The 24214-nt window shown below is 44.7% G+C and overlaps 1 protein-coding gene across 2 annotated transcripts in view; it reads right to left on the bottom strand.

The window, feature by feature from the left end:
* The window catches only part of NOTCH2 (notch receptor 2), a 135222-nt gene that overhangs the window by 62448 nt on the left and 48560 nt on the right, over window positions 1–24214 (bottom strand). The window contains exons 6-7 of one of the 2 annotated variants that reach the window (XM_037906217.2): window positions 5663–5896; window positions 4047–4202 (exon numbers count right to left, since the gene is read on the bottom strand). In XM_037906217.2, the coding sequence (XP_037762145.1) occupies window positions 4047–4202; window positions 5663–5896 (390 nt within the window). Of the gene's footprint in view, window positions 1–4046; window positions 4203–5662; window positions 5897–8293; window positions 15159–24214 lie in introns of those variants that run through there. The other variant, XM_037906218.2, reaches the window with a different exon arrangement.

The following is a 24214-nucleotide window of genomic DNA, read 5'->3' as shown; positions in this document are numbered from 1 at the left end:
GGCTGGAGCCCTGGGCCCTTTAAATCACCGCTGGAGCCCTGCCACTGCTATCCCAGGGCTCCGGCAGCAGGGCTCGGGAGGCGGTTTAAAGGGCCCGGGGCTCCAGCAGCTGCAGGGAGCCCTGGGCCTTTTAAATCGCCAGCCTGGGGAACCCGGTCCACCGTACGCCGTACTGGACCGGACTGGCTTACTTTCACCTCTGCCTGGGGGACACCACTATTTACCTCTCTCCATTCGGAAAACTGACCATTTATTCCTACCCTTTGTTTCCCATCTTTTAACCAGTTACCAATCCAAGAGAGGACCTTCCCTCTTATCCCATGACAGTTTACTTAAATTAAGAGCCTTTGGTAAGGGACCTTGTCAAAGGCTTTCTGAAAATTTAAGTACACTATATTCACTGGATCCCTTTTGTCCACATGCTTGTTGACCCCCCCCGCCCAAAGATTTCTAGTAGGTTGGTGAGACATGATTTCCCTGTACAAAAACCATGTTGACTATTCCCCAACAAATTATTTTCATCTATGTGTCTGACAAGTTTGTTCTTTACTATAGTTTCAACCAGTTTGCCCGTACTGAACTCAGGCTTACCAGCCTGTAATTGCTGGGATCACCTCCGGAGCCCTTTTAAAAAATTGGTCTCACATTAGCTATCCTCCAGTCATTTAGTACAGAAGCTGATTTCAATGATAGGCTACAGACTACAGTTAGTAATTCTACAATTTCACATTTGAGTTCCTTCAGAACTCTTGGGTGTATACCATCTGGTTCTGGTGACTTATTACCGTTGAGTTTATAAATTTGTTCCAAACCTCCTCTAATGACACCTCAATCTGGGACAGTTTCTCAGATTTGTCACTTAAAAAGAATGGTTCATGTTTGGGAATCTCCCTCACATCCTCAACCGTGAAGACCGATGTAACGAATTCATTTAGTTTCTCCACAATGGCCTTATCCTCCTTGAGTGCTCCTTTAGCATCTTGATCGTCCAGTGGCCGCACTGGTTGTTTAGCAGGCTTCCTGCTTCTGATGTACTTAAAACATTTGTTGAAATTACTTTTTGAGTCTTTGGCTAGCTGTTCTTCAAATTCGTTTTTGGCCCTCCTAATTATATTTTTTACATGTCATTTGCCAGAGTTTATGCTCCTTTCTATTTTCCTCACTCGTATTTAACTTCCACTTTTTAAAGGCTGCCTTTTTGCCTTTCACTGCTCCTTTGACTTTGTTGTTTAGCCACGGTGGCACTTTTTGGTTCTGATTTTTTAATTTGGGGTATACATTTAAGTTGAGCTTCTATTATGGTGTCTTTAAAAAGTTTCCGTGCAGCTTGCAGGGATTTAACTTTTGGGGCTGTACCTTTTAATTTCTGTTTAACTAACTTCCTCATTTTTGTGTAGTTCCCCTTTCTGAAATTAAATGCTACTGTGCTGGGCTGCTGTGGTGTCTTCCCCGCCATAGGGATGTTAAATTTAATTATATTATGGTCAATATTACCAAGAAGTCCAGCTATATTCACCTCTTGGACCAGATCCTGTGCTCCACTTAGGACTAAAATCAAGAATTGTCTCTTCTCTTGTGGATTCCAGGACTAGCTGCTCCAAGAAGCAGTCATTTAAGGTGCCAAGAAACTTTATCTCTGCATCCCATCCTGAGGTGACATGTACCCAGTCAATATCGGGATAGTTGAAATCCCCCATTATTATTAATTTTTTAAATTTTAATAACCTCTCTAATCTCCCTGAGCATTTCACAGTCACTGTCACCATCCTGGTCAGGTGGTCGGTAATATATCCCTACTGCTATATCTTATTATTAGAGCATGGAATTCCTATCCATAGAGATTCTATGGTACTGTTTGGTTCATTTAAGATTTTTACTTCATTTGATTCTACACTTTCTTTCACATATAGCGCCACTCCCCCACCAATGTGACCTGTTCTGCCCTTCCGATATATTTTGTACCCTGGTATTACTGTGTCCCATTGATTATCCTCATTCCACCAAGTTTCTGTGATGCCTATTATATTAATATCCTCATTTAAAATGAGGCACTCTAGTTCACCCATCTTATTATTTAAACTTTTAGCATTGGTGTATAAGCACTTTAAAAACTTGTGACTTTTTAGCTGTCTATTACATGATGTAACTGAATGGGAATTTTCTTCATTTGACTGTTTCTCATCAGATCCTACCTGTATTTGATCATCTTCCACCCTCTCCTCCTTACTAGGTCATAGAGAATCTCCATTAGTAGATCCTCCCCAAGGGATGTCACTGTCCGAACCATGTGCTCCTCCACACCTGCCGGCTTTCCCCCAGCCCTTAGTTTAAAAACTGCTCAACGACCTTTTTAATTTTAAGTGCCAGCAATCTGGTTTCATTTTGGTTTAGGTGGAGCCCATCCTTCCTGTATAGGCTCCCTCTTTCCCAAAAGTTTCCCCAGTTCCTAATAAATCTAAACCCCTCCTCCCTACACCATCGTCTCATCCACACATTGAGACCCTGCAGTTCTGCTTGTCTAACCGGCCCTGACTGTGGAACTGGAAGCATTTCAGAGAATGCCACCATGGAGGTCCTGGACTTCAATCTCTTACCTAGCAGCCTAAATTTGGCCTTCAGGACCTCTCTTGTACCCTTCCCTATGTCACTGGTACCTACATGTACCACGACCACCGGCTCCCCACCAGCACTACACCTAAGTCTATATAGAAGTTTAGGTTCTATAATTATATCAGCCAAGCAAAGGTCCTAATGGAGAATCAATCCTATTGAGACTCCCTGAAGAGAGTATGAACCATAGAATTTAAGGCCAGAAGGGACCATCAGATCATCTGGTGGGGTTTATTAGATACGCAGAAGGAATGGGATAGAAAATATGGAAATCATGTCATTATATAAATCAATGGCATGCCCCCAACTGGAATATGGTACAGTATTACTGATCACCCTTACATCAGAAAGAATTGGAAGGGGTTCTGAGATGGATAAGAATTATTAGGGACATAGAAAAACTTCTATGAAGACAATGGCTTGGGAGCAGACAGATAAGATATACAAAATAAATACATACATGTATACAAAATAGACAGAGAAGATTCATTGGGATCTTAACCCTGTCTCATAACACAAAACCAGAGTCATTCAGTGACATTTAAAGGTGGTATATACAAAATGGTTAAGAGGAAACATTTTCCAATTAACATAATTAGCCATGGAACTCATTACCACAAGATGTAATTGAGGCCATAAGTTCATCAGGTTTAATAAGGATTAGAGATATTATATGGATGACATGAATATCCAGAGCTATAGCAGTAAGTATGGGAAGAGTTATGGAAGGAATGCAAGCTCTCTTGCTTCAACCTCTAAGTATTGGGGATTAATTGGAAACTCCTGTGAGGGCAAGTATCCCATAACTGACTACGCAGGGCTTCTTGCACCTTTCTCTGAAGCCGCCAATACTACCCACTTTCAGAGACCGGCTTCTGACTAGATGGATCTCTGGAAGTCTGGTACTTCTAAGTTCTGATCTCAGTGACAGACTCCAACATCTGGGCAGTCATTTAATTTCTATTTCAGCTTCCCAGAGTAGCAGCCATGTTAGTCTGTATCCGCAAAAAGAAAAGGAGTACTTGTGGCACCTTAGAGACTAACAAATTTATTTGAGCATAAGCTTTCGTGAGCTACAGCTCACTTCATCGGATGCATGAATGCATCCGATGAAGTGAGCTGTAGCTCACGAAAGCTTATGCTCAAATAAATTTGTTAGTCTCTAAGGTGCCACAAGTACTCCTTTTCATAGAGAAGTGGTCATTCTAGCCTACCTTTCAGAGCTGGAGAGAGGTTACAGTGTTTGTAAAGTGCTGTGAGTATCAAAAGTACGACACAAGTCTTAAATTGTTGATGGAACAATGCAAGACTGTATCCTGGGCCTTTGTATCACATAGATCACGTACTTCAACAAGCTGTTCCTCCATCAGTTTCTCAAGTAGAACATCCACAAACCTACCTATTAGCAAATGCACAAATAGCAGATGGGAACTCACCCATAGCACACTCATCCACGTCATCAGTACAGTCTGCTCCTTTATAGCCTTGGGGACAGGTGCAGATGTAGTGTCCATTCAGAGGGTTGGTATCACACAGAGCTCCCATCAGGCATGGGTTGCTAACACATGCATCATCCAAGTGGCACAGGAGACCTACAGAAGCAAAGGGGGTCACACTAAGCAGTTCATTGAAAAGAATAAACTCTGTTCATCAGGTTGCACTACACATTTAGCATTCTCCACACTGATTTTTTTTAATTTAGGTCCCATTTCCCATGCCAAGAGGCGACTGGAACCATGACAGAAGATGATGTCTTCTGCAGACATTTGCCATTGGAATCTGACCATGTACTGTATAGCATAATAAAATGGCATGTCATACTGCTGTGGTTTCAAAGCATTTGTCAGTACTCCTCGTATGCTATAATGGTTTAGTGTTTAAAGCATCAGCTGGGAGCACCTCTTCCTCTTTTCTCTCCCCTCCCCAGCTAGCATGGTGCATCTTCTGGTGAACGCACCAATGCAGCTCCCTTCCTCAGTCCTCAACCTGCTCAGGAGCTATTGCATAGCCTCCAGACTGCCAGTGCAGCTCCCTTGGTGTGTCAATGCTCTTAGCTTCTTATCTACATCTGCAGGGGATTCCCCACCAGGCCAGGTAAGGCAGCTTTAAAGCACCACTCCTCCTGTATGAAGCCACGTCCCAGTTCCCCACTTTAGTTGTACGGGTGTGTTATCCCAGAGGCACAGGAGCTCCAAAATCCAGTCCCCCCATTCCTGGGCTCTGGTTTTATAGACAAGCTGTATCCCAGTTCTTGCACAGGGCCCCATCCAACCATACCTTCTCAGGGTAGTACAGCCCTCACAGGGTCTGCAAGCAATTCTTCCTCCCTTAAATAAGGGATCACAACGGTCTTTCCCCTCGGTGTGTGCAGGGTGGCCAGCTTATCCTGCCATTGGTCACAGAGGAGTCCCTTACCACCCGCAGGGTGACATCAGAGAGCATTCGGGCCCCACACAGTGATGCAGCTGCCTGCCCTGAAGTCCAAACTGCCCCAGTTTCTCCTTGTCCAAGGCCACTTCCTCCGCACTGCCCGAATGTGCCAGGGGGCCTGGGTGTGGGCCAGGATCTATCCCTGTGCCATGTGCACACACAAAGGACAGTTAGGGTTGTCCTCTTAGCCTTCATTTATGCTTTTAAGCATTTCTATTGGAAGCCTCAACATTAAACAATTTTAATCTTACTGTTCACACTTTATCCTGTGACAGGCCAGATGCTGGCTGGTCTTTGCACAGGTGAGGAGGGTGCAGAGAGTATAAGAAACCTTCCCTTTCACTTGTGCTCCTGCATGCATGGCTAGGAAAATTCCCAAGAGAGGGTCCTCTTCCACACAAGTGGTGGATGGCCACAAAGAGGAGGGTGCATTGCACCCTCTCACTGGATAGGAGAGCTGCTCCTGCGGTGTGAGCTCCCTGAGCCAGAAATGAGTAACACTTTTTAAAGTTTTTTAAAAGGCACATTTTAGTTTACTTTAGAAATGGTATCCTACACCTCTAGCTGTCCACCGGCAGCACAGAACAGCAATCCCAGAGCTATGCACATTTCTCATCCTTACCTGTCTTTCCTTCTGGACAGATACATGTAAATGAAGCCACACGATCAATGCAGGTGGACCCGGCAGCACAGGGAGTATTGAAACAGTCGTCAATGTTCTTACTGCAGTCCTCCCCGCTCCAGCCATTGACACAGACACAGCTGTGGCCTCCATTGTGGTTGGTGCAGGTCCCTCCGTTCTGACAGGCGTTGGGCTGGAGCTGACATTCATCCACATCCTCAGTACAAAACTGACCTGGCAAGTCAAGAGGATGAGTTTAACAGAATTCCAGGGAAGTCTTCCACAAGACGCCATTCCACTAACTGAGGGAGAGTCAGAAATCCTGAATACGGGACAGTTTGTGGAATAGAAAATGACTGTCTTGGGAGTACTTCTAAGAAAAACATAATTAATTAAATACACCCAGGTACCCACTATTGCTTTAACCTCTAAATAGAGGTGACCCATGCATTGCCAAGTGAAGATAGATATACTTGCAACAAATAAGTTCTTTGGGCTAATGAAGGGCTAACAAACAACTTCATCAGCTTACCAGTGCCCTGTCTGAACAGTTAGTGTCCCAATCCAGTCCTTAGCAGGCATAGCTATTAACACAACTATCATGTTCACAGCCTCAACAGAAAGGATCCTGGCCATTTAGTTACTGTGACAATGAATTTTCCCCCAGCCCTAGAAAGGGAGGCACACTGCACGTCAAAGGGGAGGCACACTGCCTTGGAAGAACATATTGTGACAAAGTTCCTCCTCTACCTTGGTGGGTCTTGTGCATATTGGCGGATTTGCTCGCCTTGGAGCTTCACGGCAGCCCTCAGTTTGGCCGTTTTCGTGAACCCACAGTCCAGGTCAACTCCTCCTGTGTCTGACCAGGAGTTGGGAGATTTGGCGGGAACCCGGGCGCAACCTCTACTCTGGGTTCCAGCCCAGGGCCCTGTGGAATGCAACTGTCTAGAGTGCCTCCTGGAACAGCTATGCAACAGCTACAACTCCCTGGGCTACTTCCCCATGGACTCCTCCCAACACCTTCTTTATCCTCACCATAGGACCTTCCTCCTGGTGTCTGAAATGCTTGTGCTCCTCAGTCCTCCAGCAGTACGCCTTCTCACTCTCAGCTCCTGGTGCCTCTTGCTCCCAGCTCCTCACACACACACCACAAACTGAAGTGAGCTCCTTTTTAAACCCAGGTGCCCTGATTATCCTGCCTTAATTGATTCTAACAGCTTATTGATTGGCTGCAGGTGTTCTAATCAGCCTGTCTGTCTTAATTGTCTCCAGAAGGTTCCTGATTGTTCTGGAACCTTCCCTGTTACCTTACCCAGGGAAAAGGGACCTGCTTAACCTGGGGCTAATATATCTGCCTTCTATTACTCTCCTGTAGCCATCTGGCCCAACCCTGTCACAATATACATGGGGATATGAGCAAGGAGTAGTTTTGCAGATACCTATCCTAGGGGTATCTGCATCATATCTCTGGAAATGACCAGTATAAACTAGATGTTGCTAGAAGCCTGAGCAGACTCAGAGTATGTCTACACAGGAAAACTGCACAAGACTAGCTTACCCAAGCAAGCTTGAATCCAGCTAACACGAGTACCAATAGTAAGGGCAACAGAAGTGTGGGTTTCAAAGCAGGTTAGTAAACCGAGTACATATCCAAGTCTGTGCTGGGCCTATATTACCTGCTCTGAACCCCGTGCTGCATGTCTTCACTGCTATTGTTACTTGTGCAGGCTGGATTCAAGATAGCACAAGTAGGCTAACCTGTGCAGAACTTTTCCTGTGTAAACATACCCTCAGTCTAAAGTGCATGCTCCCCCCTGGAATTAAAGATGCTGTGTTTCTCTTGCCTTCTGAGTGTTAACTTATATCCAGTCAAAGACTGACTGATTATTTTCTCCTCTAAGTCCACTGAATTTGCAAAGAAAAGTCTCAAGAAAATGGCATCAGCTTTAGCCATGCTTTTAAATTTTTCTCAACAGCTTGTGGGCTGCAGTGAAAGCACCAGAAGTGCAAATGGCCTTTTTTGTCTGATAGGCTTAGCATCAATCCAGGTGTATAATGCCTGTCATGACACCATGCAGTAAGAATGAAGGCATTGACTGTGGTCCTGGAGTAGATTAAACTGATTTTTAAAGATCTATATCAAATGTATATACATATTTTTCCCATCATGGGGACACAACTTTGCAGATTTCAGAGTAACAGCCGTGTTAGTCTGTATTCGCAAAAAGAAAAGGAGTACTTGTGGCACCTTAGAAACTAACCAATTTATTTGAGCATATGTAAGGAGAGTGGTTACTTTGGGTAAGCTATTACCAGCAGGAGAGTGAGTTTGTGTGTGTGTGTGGGGGGGGGGGGGTGAGAAAACCTGGATTTGTGCTGGAAATGGCCCACCTTGATTATCATACACATTGTAAGGAGAGTGGTCACTTTAGATAAGCTATTACCAGCAGGAGAGTGAGTTTGTGTGTGTGTGGGGGGGGGGGGGGCGGGGGCTGAGAAAACCTGGATTTGTGCTGGAAATGGCCCAACTTGATTATCATACACATTGTAAGGACAGTGATCACTTTAGATAAGCTATTACCAGCAGGAGAGTGGGGTGGGAGGAGGTATTTTTTCATGCTTTTTGTGTGTATATAATAAGATCTTCTATACTTTCCACAGTATGCATCCGATGAAGTGAGCTGTAGCTCACGAAAGCTTATGCTCAAATAAATTGGTTAGTCTCTAAGGTGCCACAAGTACTCCTTTTCTTTTTACTTTGCAGAGTTAAGGTTGTTTGGGTGATTTAACTGTGCATTTCCAGACTAACATGCCTGCTAATTTAACCTTCACTCTGAATTTCCTGGATCCATAATGCTCATTTGGGGGATAACTACAGCCCACTAATAAATGCTCTAAATTATTGACATGTGCTCAACTGTAGCTCCATGTTAATGTAGTTTATCACAGCAGTTCCATATTTAAATTATAAATATGAGCCATAAACAAGAAACCAAGAGAACACTACCATGTTTTATGACAGAACACTAACAATTTGAAGATATGTAGTGTTCATCCTGAATTTTTTTTTCAAATTATAACTTTCAGTTCCAGATTCAGTTAGGTTCTGGCCACTTCACACTGATTTAGAGCAACACAAGGCAACTGGAGAGCACTGCCCAGTTAAGCTGGGTTTACAGCTGCTTTGAATCACCAGAGCCTTGGTGTCTCTCTCCCTCCTGCTCACCACATTTTCCTCCCCCCAACACGCAAATTTCCTTTTCCTCCTGCGTCCACTTATATCTTCCTGCACATCTTTCCATGGTTTCCCCTCCAGGCTGAGTAATGCATCAGGCCGTTTTTGAGGAGACAGTTCAAATTAATCACTCCTGCCAACTCTTGGGATTTTATCTTATCTTGCGATATTTAGTGTTTTTTAAAGCCCCAACTCCTGGACTTGTGTGAATACATAAGAATTTCAGTTCTCATTTTAAAAGTTTCCAACCCTCCTGATTAAGGAGGAAAAGCTTGAAATCATGCCCCAAGCATAACCCTAGAGGTTCAAAAACCAGAAGGTAAATCAAAACCCAACACGTATTTTTAAAAGCCTTATGGTTTTTAAATGCTTGGTTTTGGCACTACTGGATTAGTGGTCATTTTTCTAGTTACTCTTCATGACTGGAAGCTACTCTCTCAGAAGTTGGCATGTCTTCAGAGAAACTCAAGGACTGCCCTCTTTCAAAGTGGTAATCATCATCTATTGTTCTTAATGGGACTGAGGACATGGGTTGCCTTTAGAAAAGATGGTCACTGCCTCCCATTGTTCTCAATGGAAATATAACCCCATGTCCTCAGGGAAGATCCTGGCCCCCTGAGCTACCAGAACAGGGAAGAGGAACACTGTGAGGAGGTGGTGATGGATGGAAGCTGTGCCTAAAGAAACCTGTGGCTTCGGTCCCAGTGAATCCTATTCTTGGGAGTTTCTCTGAAGATTAATCTTCAGCCTCTGCTGACAAGTCTTTAGTTAAGAATAATGGGGAAAGTAACATTAACCCTAAATGTCTTTTAAAAACTGTTTTTAAAAAAATCTATCCCTTGCACAAGATATACTCAAATTTTACCTCTGAAAATTTGCATAGACAGACTAAGCCTGAGCAGAGATTGTGAGGGACAAAAAAAAGCTCTGAAATAAGGAACAAGTCTAAAATACTTAGTCAACAGAGTTTCTCCAGATGTACCTGTAACATAGTGTGACAAAGCTCTGTCCTTGCCTCCATGGGTCCCGTGTTTCCTGGCAGATTTCGCTAGCCTCAGAGGCTCACTGTGACCCTGCACATAACCCTTCTCTCTCTAGAGACAAGGGTCACAGTCTACTGAGCCATTTTCATCATAAGCCAGTGAGGGAGGTGAGGAGAAGTTATCCTTCCTTGCACAGTCGCTGTTGTCTCCCAGTCTCAAGTGATTAATCAGGTGGCAAAGGTGGGTGGGGGGAGCCCGGGCCCACCCTCTACTCTGGGCTCCAGCCCAGGGACCCTAATGGTATCAGCTATGGTAGCTGACCTTTTAGAAACATGACATGTACAATTCCCTGCGCTACTTCCCCCACAGCAGCCCTCACTTCCTCAAGCTCCACTTCATCCTTACCTCAGGGCCTCCTTCCTTGTGCCTGATACGGTGTGTACTACTCAGCCTCTCCAACAGCGCAACTTCCTCCCACAGCTCCTGACATGCACACCCACCTAACTAACTGAGAGGCTTTTAACTAGTTTCAGCCAGCCCCTGATTGGCTTCAGGTGTCCCAATCAACCTAGCATTCTCCCTGCCTTCTGGAAAGTTCTTAATTGGCCCCAGGTGTCTTAATTGACCTGGAGCAGCTGCCATTTCACTTATCCTGGTACCAGGGATTTGTTTAGCCTGGAGCTTCACCCCCTTTCCTGGGGAGGATTGAGAATAATATACCAACCAAATAGGTAAACAAGGTGAGCACAGACCAGACCCTTGGGTTTTTAGGACACTAAAAACCAATCAGGTTCTTAAAAGCAGAACTTTATTATAAAGAAAAAAGTAAAAGAAGCACCTCTGTAAAATCAGGATGGAAGGTAATTTTACAGGGTAATAAGATTTAAAACACAGAGGATTCCCCTTAGCATAGGGAAAATTCACAAGCTAAAACGAAAGATAATCTAACGCATTTCCTTGCTTTACTTACAATTTTTGTAATCTTAGATGATTATTTCAGGTAGGGTTTTAGGAGAAGGTTTTTTCCTGCCTGGTCCCTCTCTCTGTCCTGAGAGAGCACAAACAAAGAGAGCACAAACAAAACCTCCCCCCACTGATTTGAAAGGATCTTCTTCACTTATTGGTCCTTTTGGTCAGGTGCCAACCAGGTTATTTGAGCTTCTTAACCCTTACAGGTAAAGGAGGGATTTTATGCTGTATGTGTATGACAACAAGTTTCTCCAAGAAACCACTTCAATCTTATTCTGGCCCAGATATTTGCAGAGCCAGAGAAATCAGTGAAATGAAGACTGGCTCTAAGTGACCTTGTACAGAGTAAGCACCTAGTCCGTGTAGTATTTCAAAACAGAAAACAGACAGAACAACCTTCAGCGCTAAATGTTTATTGACTATGAAACAGAGGTACTTTCTGTGCTTTTGTTTCTTGGAAGTCATCAGGGATTAAGTTCTCCAAGAGCAACTATACAGAATAGGATACTTTAGATGTACATTATTTCTATGGCTCCCATTTGCAGAGCAAACACTTTTCCGATATCTCTGATAGGATTTTTGAAAAGGGCAGCTTTTGATCAGCACAAAGAAGTTTTATATATGGCCATAATGGCCAGGTAGCTGGCAGCTCTCAAATTTAAGGACACCAAGGAATAATTTTTTTCTTTCCAGCACATTTAATCATGTAGACTGTTCTCAGGGGTTGAAGACATGTTCCCAGCTTTATGCACCTCTTTCACAGCAGAGTCTACAAGGTCAGCCTAGTGCAAGACGGAGAAAAATTAGAAACTCTTCCTGGGAACCTGGTATCAGTGCTCAGATTTCCTTGGTACAGAAGGAAGAGAGAGTCAGGGTGATTCCAGACTTCCTTACTTAGCACCACCAAGCCCTCATTGATATCTCCATACCTCTCTCTAGGAGCTCCAGGATGCCAAAAAATTGTATGGCTTCATTAGCAAGGCAGCTGCGGAGATAGAACCATAGCCACTGCGCACACTAAGTTCTGAAAAACTGAGGCATTACCTGGAGATGAGGAAGCAGCCGAGAAACATCCAGAGAAACAGTAGCAGATGTACCTCCAGAAAGCATGTCCCATTGGCTCTTCTCCCTCCACCAAGAATCCCACTCCACATCAGTAGCAACATTTTCAATTTTCTTCACACAAAGCTATTTACTGAATTCTACCCAAATTCATGAACAGTTTTGGTGCCCCCAAAAATGCATTTTTCAGTGAATTTACTGTTTACCGAAAAACCCCCACCCAGCTCTAGTCAACACCCCTCTCCCCACCAATAATACCCATTTAGATTTAGCGCTTGTCTTCACTACCGGGGTAAGTCGACCTAAGTTACGCTACTCCAGCTATGTGAATAATGTATCTGGAGTTGACGTAGCTTAGGTCGATTTATCCCAGTGTCTTCATTGTGCTGCGTCAATGGGAGATGCTCTCCCATGAACTTACCTTAATCTTCTTGGGGAGCTGGAGTACCGAGGTCGATCGGAAAGTGCTCTGCTGTCGATTTAGCAGGTCGTCACGAGACCTGCTAAATCGACCCGGCTGCATCAATTGCAGCAACACCGATCTCCCGTAGTGAAGACCAGACCTTATTTTAGTGTTGAAGACATTTAATAGGACAGAGGCTCTCAAGAACTTCCTGGGCTCACCAGACTCCCTTTGGAGTTCATTTGTGATCAACTATACCAATGCCCATTTTCCTTAGAAGCAAGTTCACCAAAGCACTAAGCTCAGATCTAACTGGTATTGAGCACCCTTCAAATAGATAGACTAGACAGACCTGTACAAAGCCTTCCACAACACCAGACCTCACCAACACTGCAGAGAGGAAGACTGATTTGGAGGGAATATTAGAGAACCTGATACCACATATCCTAAGGAAGAGTAGTGGTGGATCAGTGCAGAACATGATTCCAGGTCATATGACATCATCTACACGCTCAGAGTGTCTCATGGGGGCTTTGCCAAGTGGATCAGATAGAAAGTCCAATGCAGGAGACAGATCCCATCAGCCCAGGTGTGAAGGCCCTATTCTCGAGGGATGATCTGGGGAATTACAAATCAGTAAATCTCACATTTGTACCTAGTCAATTGGTTGAATGGATCCTTTAAACTGGAACAAAAACATCTGAAAGATATGACAGGGAAAGGAAAGTTGTCTTTCGCCAATTAGACTTGCATGCATGTGAAAGCAGGGGACAAATGAGAACCAGGTGATGTAATTTACATTTTCAAAAACCCTTTCACATGATCCCTCACAAGAGGCTGTTAAAGAAACTAAGTAGTGATGGGGTGAGAGACAAAGTGCTGTCATGGCTCAAAAACTGGCAGACACAAGAAAATAGTAAGAATAAGTGGTCAATTTTCATCATGATAAAAGGTTAACAGCACAATGTCTCAAGGATCTCCATTAGGTCCAGTGTTTAACATCTTGTTAATGATCTGGAAAGGTGGGCGGAGCAGTGAGGTAACAAACTTTCCATATGACAAAGTTATTTATGTTAGAGAAACCTAACCAAGTTAGGTGAACAGACAACACAATGGCAAGTGAAATTCAATGCTGATAAATGCAAGGTAATGTACATTGAAGGGGAAAGTCAGTGAAGACCTCTGCTCAATGGGCAAGTGCAGATGAAAAAGCTAACAATTTAGTATAATGCAGAATATATATATGTAAATCAATGATGAAGCCTCATCTGGAACACTGTGTACAGTACTGGCCTTCCCACCTCGAAAAGGGTATTGAAATAGAGAGGTTCCAGACACTGATAACAAGACTGATTGGTGCATGGAAAACTCCTGTGGCAACAGTTTGAAGAAATGGATTGATTACCATTGAAAGGAGACAAAGAAGGGACATGATAAAAACATATAACATAATGGATGGTCTAGAGAAGGTAGATCAAGACATTCTGTTCTCCCTGCCTCATAACACAAGAACAAGGGGACATTCAATGAAACTGATAGGTGGGAAATTCAAAATGTGTCAGAGGAAATATTCCATCACATGCATAATTAAACTCTGGAATTTATTGCCATAGAATGTCACTGAAGTCAAGAATTTTGAATCTGGCTAAGAGGGATGGGTGTTTTATGTAGGTTTAATACAATCTCTGTTAGGGATTGAGAGCTTCACGGTGGTGCAGATTACCCCACATCTGCCTATGTGGGGCTTCTTGCCCCTTCCTCTGAAGCATCCAGCGTCTACCACCATCAGCGAATAAATAATGGGGCTGATGGACCATGGGTCCGTTCTAACATGGCAATCCTGTGTTTCAATGTCAGAGTCTTTTCTCAGACTTTCCTAGGGCTCAGGATCAGATCTCATGGATCCAATACATCAGATGAACGCTGATTCTGAGACCCTAGAACTCATTTCAATAATTCTCCACCAGGCACCATAGCCACGACTACCCCTCTCAGCCTGGGGGAGGCTTAGTGGACACATTATTTACATCTGGGGAGGCTTTTCAAGAAGAGGTCTCCTCAATTCATGCACCACCACAACACCTTGCTGGACCCATGTCTTTTGGTCTTTCTGAAGAATTTGTAGGCATCACAAGCACAGCCACTGGCAGCAGAGTGGTTCTTCCCCAAGGCATAAAAAGCACCTTTTAGGCCTATCTGAAACAAAGAACTTACCCAGGTGATTAGAAATGGCTCCTAAATGCAAGGTTTTTTGATGATCTGCCATCTTGGGCAAAGCTGGAGGCAACCCAAGATAGCAAAAACTACCAGTATGTATCTATTATCAAATATAAGACCTGACTCTGAATTGCATCCCTGATTTAGGTTAGATATAAACTACAATCATTTTAAGATAACATGATGGAAAACTAGGATAATTTCATGACCACTCCATGAGGCAGACAGAGAAACCGAGGTACTGTTAGAGGGGATTTTAAGCCTTCTGACTTAAAAAGTTGGGCTTTAGTGAATCGTACATGCCCCTAACCGTCAACTATTGCCTGAAAACAGTTCCATGATCTAGTGGTTGCACATGCAGCTCCTCCTGGGGGGCTCTTTGGAGGCACTAATATAAATGAGAAAAATGAATGATGTGGAAAGTCACTGGTGGTATGAAATGATTGGGTGCTCTGACAGGGTGGTGGCTGGTGAAGTGCTTTGGGATGGGATGGGATGGTGATGGAGAAGTGGTCGAAAGGAGATACATCACCACATTAAACCACTCTTCATCTTGTCCATCCCCTCTCTCTTCACCTCCTCTAGAAAACACAGTAAACTTGGAAAAGACCTAGTAAGTGAAGAGATCTGTAAGACAAAATACAAAAGTCACAAAAATGCTCCATGTTCTCAAGCTAATACAGCAATGTATTTTTAGTAATTACCTAAGGACATTAATCACCTCACTATAAGGTCTGGTCTTCACTTGAAGGGGTTTCCCGGTATAGCTGTACCAGCAACCTGCCCCAGTGGAGAGACAGCTTATACCAGTTCCCCAAACAGACTACATTATATGAGCAAAACAACATTTTTGCTGGTATAACAACATCTAAGTAGGGCTTCCTCATAGCTATGTCAGAGGGGAGGGAGAATGGTCAACACAGCTATGTCAGCCAAACTTATAAGTGTAGACCAGGTCTTAGTAGGAGAAAATGACCAAAGATGATGTCAGCAGGAGTTGGAACAACTGTCTTATCTGTTAGTCTCATCTCACGCACCAATCCAGACTCAGTACCGGCAGTCCAGCCCTCTTCATCTTGGAGACAAGTTTATGCAAATGTCTTTCAGTGCCACTGTACAAGCCCCTCAAGAGACTGCTTGGCACATTCAAAGAGTACTTCCAAAGCTGGAAGATCACTATGAACATGAGGGAACAAGAGGAACATGTGTTCTGGATTGGCAGAAGTTCATTCTACCAGAGATCATTTAACATATTAAAGTTGTACTGTTTCCTTAGTGGTCATCTGCTAATCCAGACTCATTATTGGGAATTAGCAAGCAGCGCAGAATGATATTGAAGATCTGATCGATATTTCATAATTCATACTCAATGCAATCTTAGCTAAAGCAGGAATTTAAATCTCTTTGATTCCAGACTTCCTTACCTAGCATGAATTTACCCTCAAACTATGGATGAAGCTAAATGTGGATGGCAGACTCCAGGATGAATTGTGGTCAAGTACGTGGGAATCCTTTCTGGGATCTCCCAGGATTTGCATCTCTGAGCTGCAGCTCTGCCACCTTTGCAGGGTGCAGTGTGCCCTCCCCCAACAATGGCTAGCTCTGCCAATTTGTGCAGGGAGTAGAAGAGAGAAAAGGGATCATAATCCAACCTTTCCCCCTCCCATCCCCGCCCCCTTTTTAACAGCTAACCCCCAAAGGAGATGCTACAGGGAACAGGACTGCACTCTCCCATAGCTTCTTACCAGCCTCTGTACATTTTAGTGCAAGGGTGATCATTGCTTCTTGCACTCCCATGGAAGGGCCTGCCAGCATCACAAACATTATACCACTCACTGTTGGGTAAGGATTTAAAATTTCTGAAAAGTTAGAAGCAAATATATTCAGTAGTTTAGGGCTCAGTGAGCTGATTACTTTGAGATTTCAGGGCCAGTATCACCTTTCTAACAGGGTTAATTTAAAGGCTTTGTTTTATCACTTGAAATGTTATGGAGAAGTACTATGGTGCTGAAAATTATCCTGTGCATAGTCCATTTTTTGCCCCCACAAAATTAGTATTACTTGTTACTGTATCTATTTCTGCAACAGAAGCTGAAGAAAGTGGTTTCTGTGAAAAGAGTAAATTTAAACATGAGAAATGAGAGCACAAGATCTTACAGCAATTTTTTCAGTCTAGCTCTTTTATATTTGTCAGCCTTCTTGGCAGAGAAAAGTCATGCCACTTCAGGCTGACTAGACCAAAATTCCTCCCGGAGGCTGCCAGCCACACTGTGGCACTTTCATTCACCAGTAAACAGGGCAGGCTCATGCTCATGGGTATTAAAAGGTGCCCAAATCCCACTGTAATTATATGGGAGCTGGGATGCTTAACCCCTGTGGGTTCCTTTGAAAAATCCTGCCTAAAGCTCTGCTCCCTGGTGCAACAGATGAGAAGCACAGGACCAGAGTCACAACAATTGAAATAAGAAAGCATTGACCCCCCATGCCTGAAGAGAAGCTTAAAGTAAGAACAGTTTGATAGAGACAAATCCACTTCTTGAGTACAATCCAAGCTGAAGTTAACCAGTGGATTCAGCTGCCCTGGCCCCATATGGTTGTACATACACTTCACTTGAATGTAGATGCCCCTTAGATAAACAGGTGCACTCTCCACCTTAAAAACCATGGATTGCTTTGTCCATGAACAAAGGGCTATGGTAAAGCCCTGATGACATCTAAAAACAATGGCCACTGTGGTTGTCTACTAGCCTTTTATACTTCCTCTTCCTGTCCGCCCCTCTGCTTCCAGGATGTGGGGCCTGGCCCTCCTGGCTCCACCCACCAGACGGCTTGCGGCATTCCCTCCGTGTCTGCCTCTGAGGGTTTCCTTGTTACAGAAACCTAGAGATGATTTTGGGGGAGCTTCACCAAGAACCACCTGAGAAAGTTGGCCAATGACAAATGCAGGAAGTTGCCTGACATCAGGGTTTACCCGCAATGACAGGTAGACCACAGTTGAGCTTCTTGAAGGTGAGAGCAGCTGATCATTACAGACGACAACAGTTTCTGGACATTGCGCAATGAAAGCATGATTGACTCCTCAGAGAAGAGGAGTAAAGGAGAGGAAAAACCAAGAGCATTCCCCAGCAAAGTGGGGAGTCTCCACAGATTGTTAGCTTTGCTGCAGGGGCAGGAAGACTAGGCTGAAAGCACCAAACAGCTTCCAAGGGCTGAATTTAGGCACCAACAGAGAAATTCATATTTGCAATGTGAGGTGGGCCAGACTACAAAGAATTGCGCCTGGCAGATGGCTTCTTCAACAAGTAGGGGCTTTGATACTACACAGTCCTGTTCTTCCCAGGATGCAGCACAGATTACATTAGGTATCCACAATACTGCTCCGCACAGGACGTGGCACAGAGATTAAGAGTGATTTGCTATAAAGGAGAAATTCAAATTGGACTCAGCTTGACAACCAAACTCTACAAGACGAGGCTGTGGAACAACACTACGAAGGCTTAGCACTTACATCCTCCAACCATTTCACAAAATGTAACATCTCTATAGGCCAAGCATAGTAATAAGCTTGCCTACACATACATAAATTATGACCACACTTTTTTCCCAAAAAAGTGGTAAGTGGAGCGGCACTGCATCAATTCAAGATCATCCCACAGGATTTTGGCTTCCAAAGCAGTGCCTACCTTTACTGAATCATAAGAGACCAGCAGTATGAGCTGTCACTTTCAAAAGAGACTCCACGAAACAGTTTTTGCTTCCCAGCCCATCTCAATTAAAAATTAGCAAAGCTCTACTCTACAGCCGTAAACAGTTGAAAATTAGTTTGGCTACACAAGAGAGGCTCCATGCCTCACCAAAACACTCATGCAAGACATGTAAAGATCTGTTCCTGCAGCTCCATATCTGGTTATTTTAAGAAATCCCAACCACAGAAGTATCCAAACCCTGCAGGGTTGATAGCAATAATCCTTGCATTTACCCAACATTATTCACTTGGATTTGAGGCACAATTTAATTCTGAGGATGTCTCAGTGGGCTTGTAATAGTAGCATCCCGTCTGAATGTTTATGTGATAACCATACTAGATTATGGTGAAGTAGTAGTAACATTAAACAAAGGATGACCCCCAGCTGTGCTGTATGGGCATGGAATATTGGCAACATGTCACATTAACATGCAAAGATTCAAGACAGAAAGATACATCCTGGTGGGAAACTCATGCTACACCATTTAGATGACTCTCTAAAGAGTAGCAACCATGTCTTTTGTCTGAAGTGCCCAGTGCACTTTGGACACAATATAAAATAATATTTATCTAATTTAATTTGACATGGGAGAATGACATGGATATAAAAAGTGAAGATTCCCTTAGCATGAAAAGTAGTTTGCTACATTCATGGGAGATGCGAGGTAAAGACTAACATTTCCAAACAAATTTTGTTGTGAAAATGAAGCTAAGGTTGCAGGAAAGTATCATTGGATTGAATGTATATTCCTTTAAATGAACTTTATGAGTTAAAGATTAGAAACGCAAAAGTTCAGAGTCAAGGTTAACCTAAAAGAAATCCAAATCACTGGAAGCGTGAACATTCAATGTTAAAGCAACTCTGCCCTCATATGTCTTAAAAATTTGTGCACCATAAAGCATTGAAAATGTGTGCCAGAGAACGTTAATCTTTTGTGTTTTGTACACATGCTCCTCCAATACCACCTGTGCTGTTTGATCACCATACTAACCTTTGACAGGTTTCAGAGTAACAGCTGTGTTAGCCTGTATTCGCAAAAAGAAAAGGAGTACTTGTGGCACCTTAGAGACTAACCAATTTATTTGAGCATAAGCTTTCATGAGCTACAGTCACTTCATCGGATGCATACTGTGGAAAATACAGAAGATGTTTGTTTTTATACACACAAATCATGAAAAAATGGGTGTTTACCACTACAAAAGGTTTTCTCTCCCCCCACCCCACTCTCCTGCTGGTAATAGCTTATCTAAAGTGATCACTCTCCTTACAATGTGTATGATAATCAAGGTGGGCCATTTTCAGCACAAATCCAGGTTTTTTCTCCCCCTCCCCCCCCTCCCCAAACAAACCCACTCTCCTGTTGGTAATAGCTTATCTAAAGTGATCACTCTCCTTACAATGTGTATGATAATCAAGGTGGGCCATTTCCAGCACAAATCCAGGGTTTAACAAGAACGCCTGGGGGGGGGGGGGGGGGGGGGGGTTAGGAAAACAAGGGGAAATAGGTTACCTTGCATAATGACTTAGCCACTCCCAGTCTCTATTCAAGCCTAAGTTAATTGTATCCAATTTGCAAATGAATTCCAATTCAGCAGTCTCTCGCTGGAGTCTGGATTTGAAGTTTTTCTGTTGTAATATCACAACTTTCATGTCTGTAATCACGTGACCAGAGAGATTGAAGTGTTCTCCGACTGGTTTATGAATGTTATAATTCTTGACATCTGATTTGTGTCCATTTATTCTTTTACGTAGAGACTGTCCAGTTTGACCAATGTACATGGCAGAGGCCAGTGAAGAAGCTTGGCAACATGTGACCTCCAGAAGAAGAAGGGGGAATGTCCGGGTTTCAGCAACGCGGACACAGGTAACTAACCGCTTTCATGTTCTCTCCACAGGTACTAATGCGGAGAGTTGACCAGATGATACATCTGAGGGAGGGGAGCAGAAGGAGACTCCGCTGGTTGGAAGGCATGAGATGCACTGTCCTGAGATGGGGGGTTCCACGACCACCACTCCCAAGAGAAGGAGGCGGGTGGTGGTGGTCGGGGACTCTCTCCTCCGGGGGACTGAGTCATCTATCTGCCGCCCTGACCGGGAAAACCGAGAAGTCTGCTGCTTGCCAGGGGCTAAGATTCGCGATGTGACAGAGAGACTGCCGAGACTCATCAAGCCCTCGGATCGCTACCACTTCCTGCTTCTCCATGTGGGCACCAATGATACTGCCAAGAATGACCTTGAGCGGATCACTGCGGACTACGTGGCTCTGGGAAGAAGGATAAAGGAGTTTGAGGCGCAAGTGGTGTTTTCGTCCATCCTCCCCGTGGAAGGAAAAGGCCAGGGCAGGGACCGTCGAATCGTGGAAGTCAACGAATGGCTACGCAGGTGGTGTCGGAGAGAAGGCTTTGGATTCTTTGACCATGGGATGGTGTTCCATGAAGGAGTGCTGGGCAGAGACGGTCTCCATCTTACGAAGAGAGGGAAGAGCATCTTTGCGAGCAGGCTGGCTAACCTAGTGAGGAGGGCTTTAAACTAGGTTCACCGGGGGAAGGAGACCAAAGCCCTGAGGTAAGTGGGAAAACGGGATACCGAGAGGAAGCACAGGCAGGAACGTCTGTGAGGGGAGGGCTCCTGCCTCATACTGAGAATGAGGGGCGATCAGCAGGTTATCTCAAGTGCTTATATACGAATGCACAAAGCCTTGGAAACAAGCAGGGAGAACTGGAGGTCCTGGTGATGTCAAGGAATTATGACGTGATTGGAATAACAGAGACTTGGTGAGATAACTCACATGACTGGAGTACTGTCATGGATGGGTATAAACTGTTCAGGAAGGACAGGCAGGGCAGAAAAGGTGGGGGAGTAGCACTGTATGTAAGGGAGCAGTATGACTGCTCAGAGCTCCGGTACGAAACTGCAGAAAAACCTGAGAGTCTCTGGATTAAGTTTAGAAGTGTGAGCAACAAGAGTGATGTAGTGGTGGGAGTCTGCTATAGACCACCGGACCAGGGGGATGAGGTGGATGAGGCTTTCTTCCGGCAACTCGCAGAAGCTACTAGATCGCACGCCCTAGTTCTCATGGGTGACTTTAATTTTCCTGATATTTGCTGGGAGAGCAATACAGCGGTGCACAGACAATCCAGGAAGTTTTTGGAAAGCGTAGGGGACAATTTCCTGGTGCAAGTGCTAAACGAGCCAACTGGGGGGGAGCTTTTCTTGACCTGCTGCTCACAAACCGGGAAGAATTAGTGGGGGAAGCAAAAGTGGACGGAAATCTGGGAGGCAGTGACCATGAGTTGGTTGAGTTCAGGATCCTGACACAGGGAAAAAAGGTAAGCAGCAGGATACAGACCCTGGACTTCAGGAAAGCAGACTTCGACTCCCTCAGGGAGCGGATGGGTAGGATCCCCTGGGGGACTAACATGAAGGGGAAAGGAGTCCAGGAGAGCTGGCTGTATTTCAAGGAATCCCTGTTGAGGTTACAGGGACAAACCATCCCGATGAGTCGAAAGAATAGTAAATATGGCAGGCGACCAGCTTAGCTTAACGGTGAAATCCTAGCGGATCTTAAACATAAAAAAGAAGCTTACAAGAAGTGGAAGATTGGAAAAATGACCAGGGAAGAGTATAAAAATATTGCTCGGGCATGTAGGAATGAAATCAGGAGGGCCAAATCGCACCTGGAGCTGCAGCTAGCAAGAGATGTCAAGAGTAACAAGAAGGGTTTCTTTAGGTATGTTGGCAACAAGAAGAAAGCCAAGGAAAGTGTGGGCCCCTTACTGAATGAGGGAGGCAACCTAGTGACAGAGGATGTGGAAAAAGCTAATGTGCTCAATGCTTTTTTTGCCTCTGTCTTCACTAACAAGGACAGCTCCCAGACTGCTGCGCTGGGCATCACATCATGGGGAGCAGATGGCCAGCCCTCTGTGGAGAAAGAGGTGGTTAGGGACTATTTAGAAAAGCTGGACGTGCACAAGTCCATGGGGCCGGACGAGTTGCATCCGAGAGTGCTAAAGGAATTGGCGGATGTGATTGCAGAGCCATTGGCCATTATCTTTGAAAACTCGTGACGAACGGGGGAAGTCCCAGATGACTGGAAAAAGGCTAATGTAGTGCCAATCTTTAAAAAAGGGAAGAAGGAGGATCCTGGGAACTACAGGCCAGTCAGCCTCACCTCAGTTCCCGGAAAAATCATGGAGCAGGTCCTCAAGGAATCAATCCTGAAGCACTTACACGAGAGGAAAGTGATCAGGAACAGTCAGCATGGATTCACCAAGGGTAGGTCATGCCTGACTAATCTAATCGCCTTCTATGATGAGATTACTGGTTCTGTGGATGAAGGGAAAGCAGTGGATGTATTGTTTCTTGACTTTAGCAAAGCTTTTGACACGGTCTCCCACAGTATTCTTGTCAGCAAGTTAAAGAAGTATGGGCTGGATGAATGCACTATAAGGTGGGTAGAAAGTTGGCTAGATTGTCGGGCTCAACGGGTAGTGATCAATGGCTCCATGTCTAGCTGGCAGCCGGTGTCAAGCGGAGTGCCCCAGGGGTCGGTCCTGGGGCCGGTTTTGTTCAATATCTTCATAAATGATCTGGAGGATGGTGTGGATTGCACTCTCAGCAAATTTGCGGATGATACTAAACTGGGAGGAGTGGTAGATACGCTGGAGGGCAGGGATAGGATACAGAGGGACCTAGACAAATTGGAGGATTGGGCCAAAAGAAATCTGATGAGATTCAATAAGGATAAGTGCAGGGTCCTGCACTTAGGACGGAAGAACGCAATGCACAGCTACAGACTAGGGACCGAATGGCTAGGCAGCAGTTCTGCGGAAAAGGACCTAGGGGTGACAGTGGACGAGAAGCTGGATATGAGTCAGCAGTGTGCCCTTGTTGCCAAGAAGGCCAATGGCATTTTGGGATGTATAAGTAGGGGCATAGCGAGCAGATCCAGGGACGTGATCGTTCCCCTCTATTCGACATTGGTGAGGCCTCATCTGGAGTACTGTGTCCAGTTTTGGGCCCCACACTACAAGAAGGATGTGGATAAATTGGAGAGAGTCCAGCGAAGGGCAACAAAAATGATTAGGGGTCTGGAACACATGACTTATGAGGAGAGGCTGAGGGAACTGGGATTGTTTAGTCTGCAGAAGAGAAGAATGAGGGGGGATTTGATAGCTGCTTTCAACTACCTGAGAGGTGGTTCCAGAGAGGATGGTTCTAGACTATTCTCAGTGGTAGAGGAGGACAGGACAAGGGAATAATGGTCTCAAGTTGCAGTGGGGGAGGTTTAGGTTGGATATTAGGAAAAACTTTTTCACTAGGAGGGTGGTGAAACACTGGAATGCGTTACCTAGGGAGGTGGTGGAATCTCCTTCCTTAGAAGTTTTTAAGGTCAGGCTTGACAAAGCCCTGGCTCGGATGATTTGATTGGGGATAGGTCCTGCTTTGAGCAGGGGGTTGGACTAGATGACCTCCTGAGGTCCCTTCCAACCCTGATATTCTATGATTCATTGCTGGCACATGATGGCATATATCACATTGGTGGATCTGCAGGTGAACGAGCCTCTGATAGTGTGGCTGATGTTATTAGGCCCTATGATGGTGTCCCCTGAACAGATATGTGGGCACAGTTGGGAACAGGCTTTGTTGCAAGGATAGGTTCCTGGGTTAGTGGTTCTGTTGTGTGGTATGTGGTTGCTGGTGAGTATTCGCTTCAGGTTGGGGGGCTGTCTGTAAGCAAGGACTGGCATGTCTCCCAAGATTTGTGAGAGTGTTGGGTCATCCTTCAGGATAGGTTGTAGATCCTTGATAATGTGTTGGAGGGGTTTTAGTTGGGGGGGGGGGGGGGAGAAAAAACCTGGACTTGTGCTGAAAATGGCCAACCCCGATCACCACACACATTGCAAGGAGAGCGATCACTCCACTCAAGCTACCACC

The sequence above is a fragment of the Chelonia mydas genome, chromosome 8 (assembly GCF_015237465.2).
Source record: "Chelonia mydas isolate rCheMyd1 chromosome 8, rCheMyd1.pri.v2, whole genome shotgun sequence".
Classification (NCBI taxonomy): Eukaryota; Metazoa; Chordata; order Testudines; family Cheloniidae; genus Chelonia; species Chelonia mydas.
Note: the sequence above shows the minus strand (reverse complement) of the source record. Positions and strands in the feature narration are given on the sequence as shown.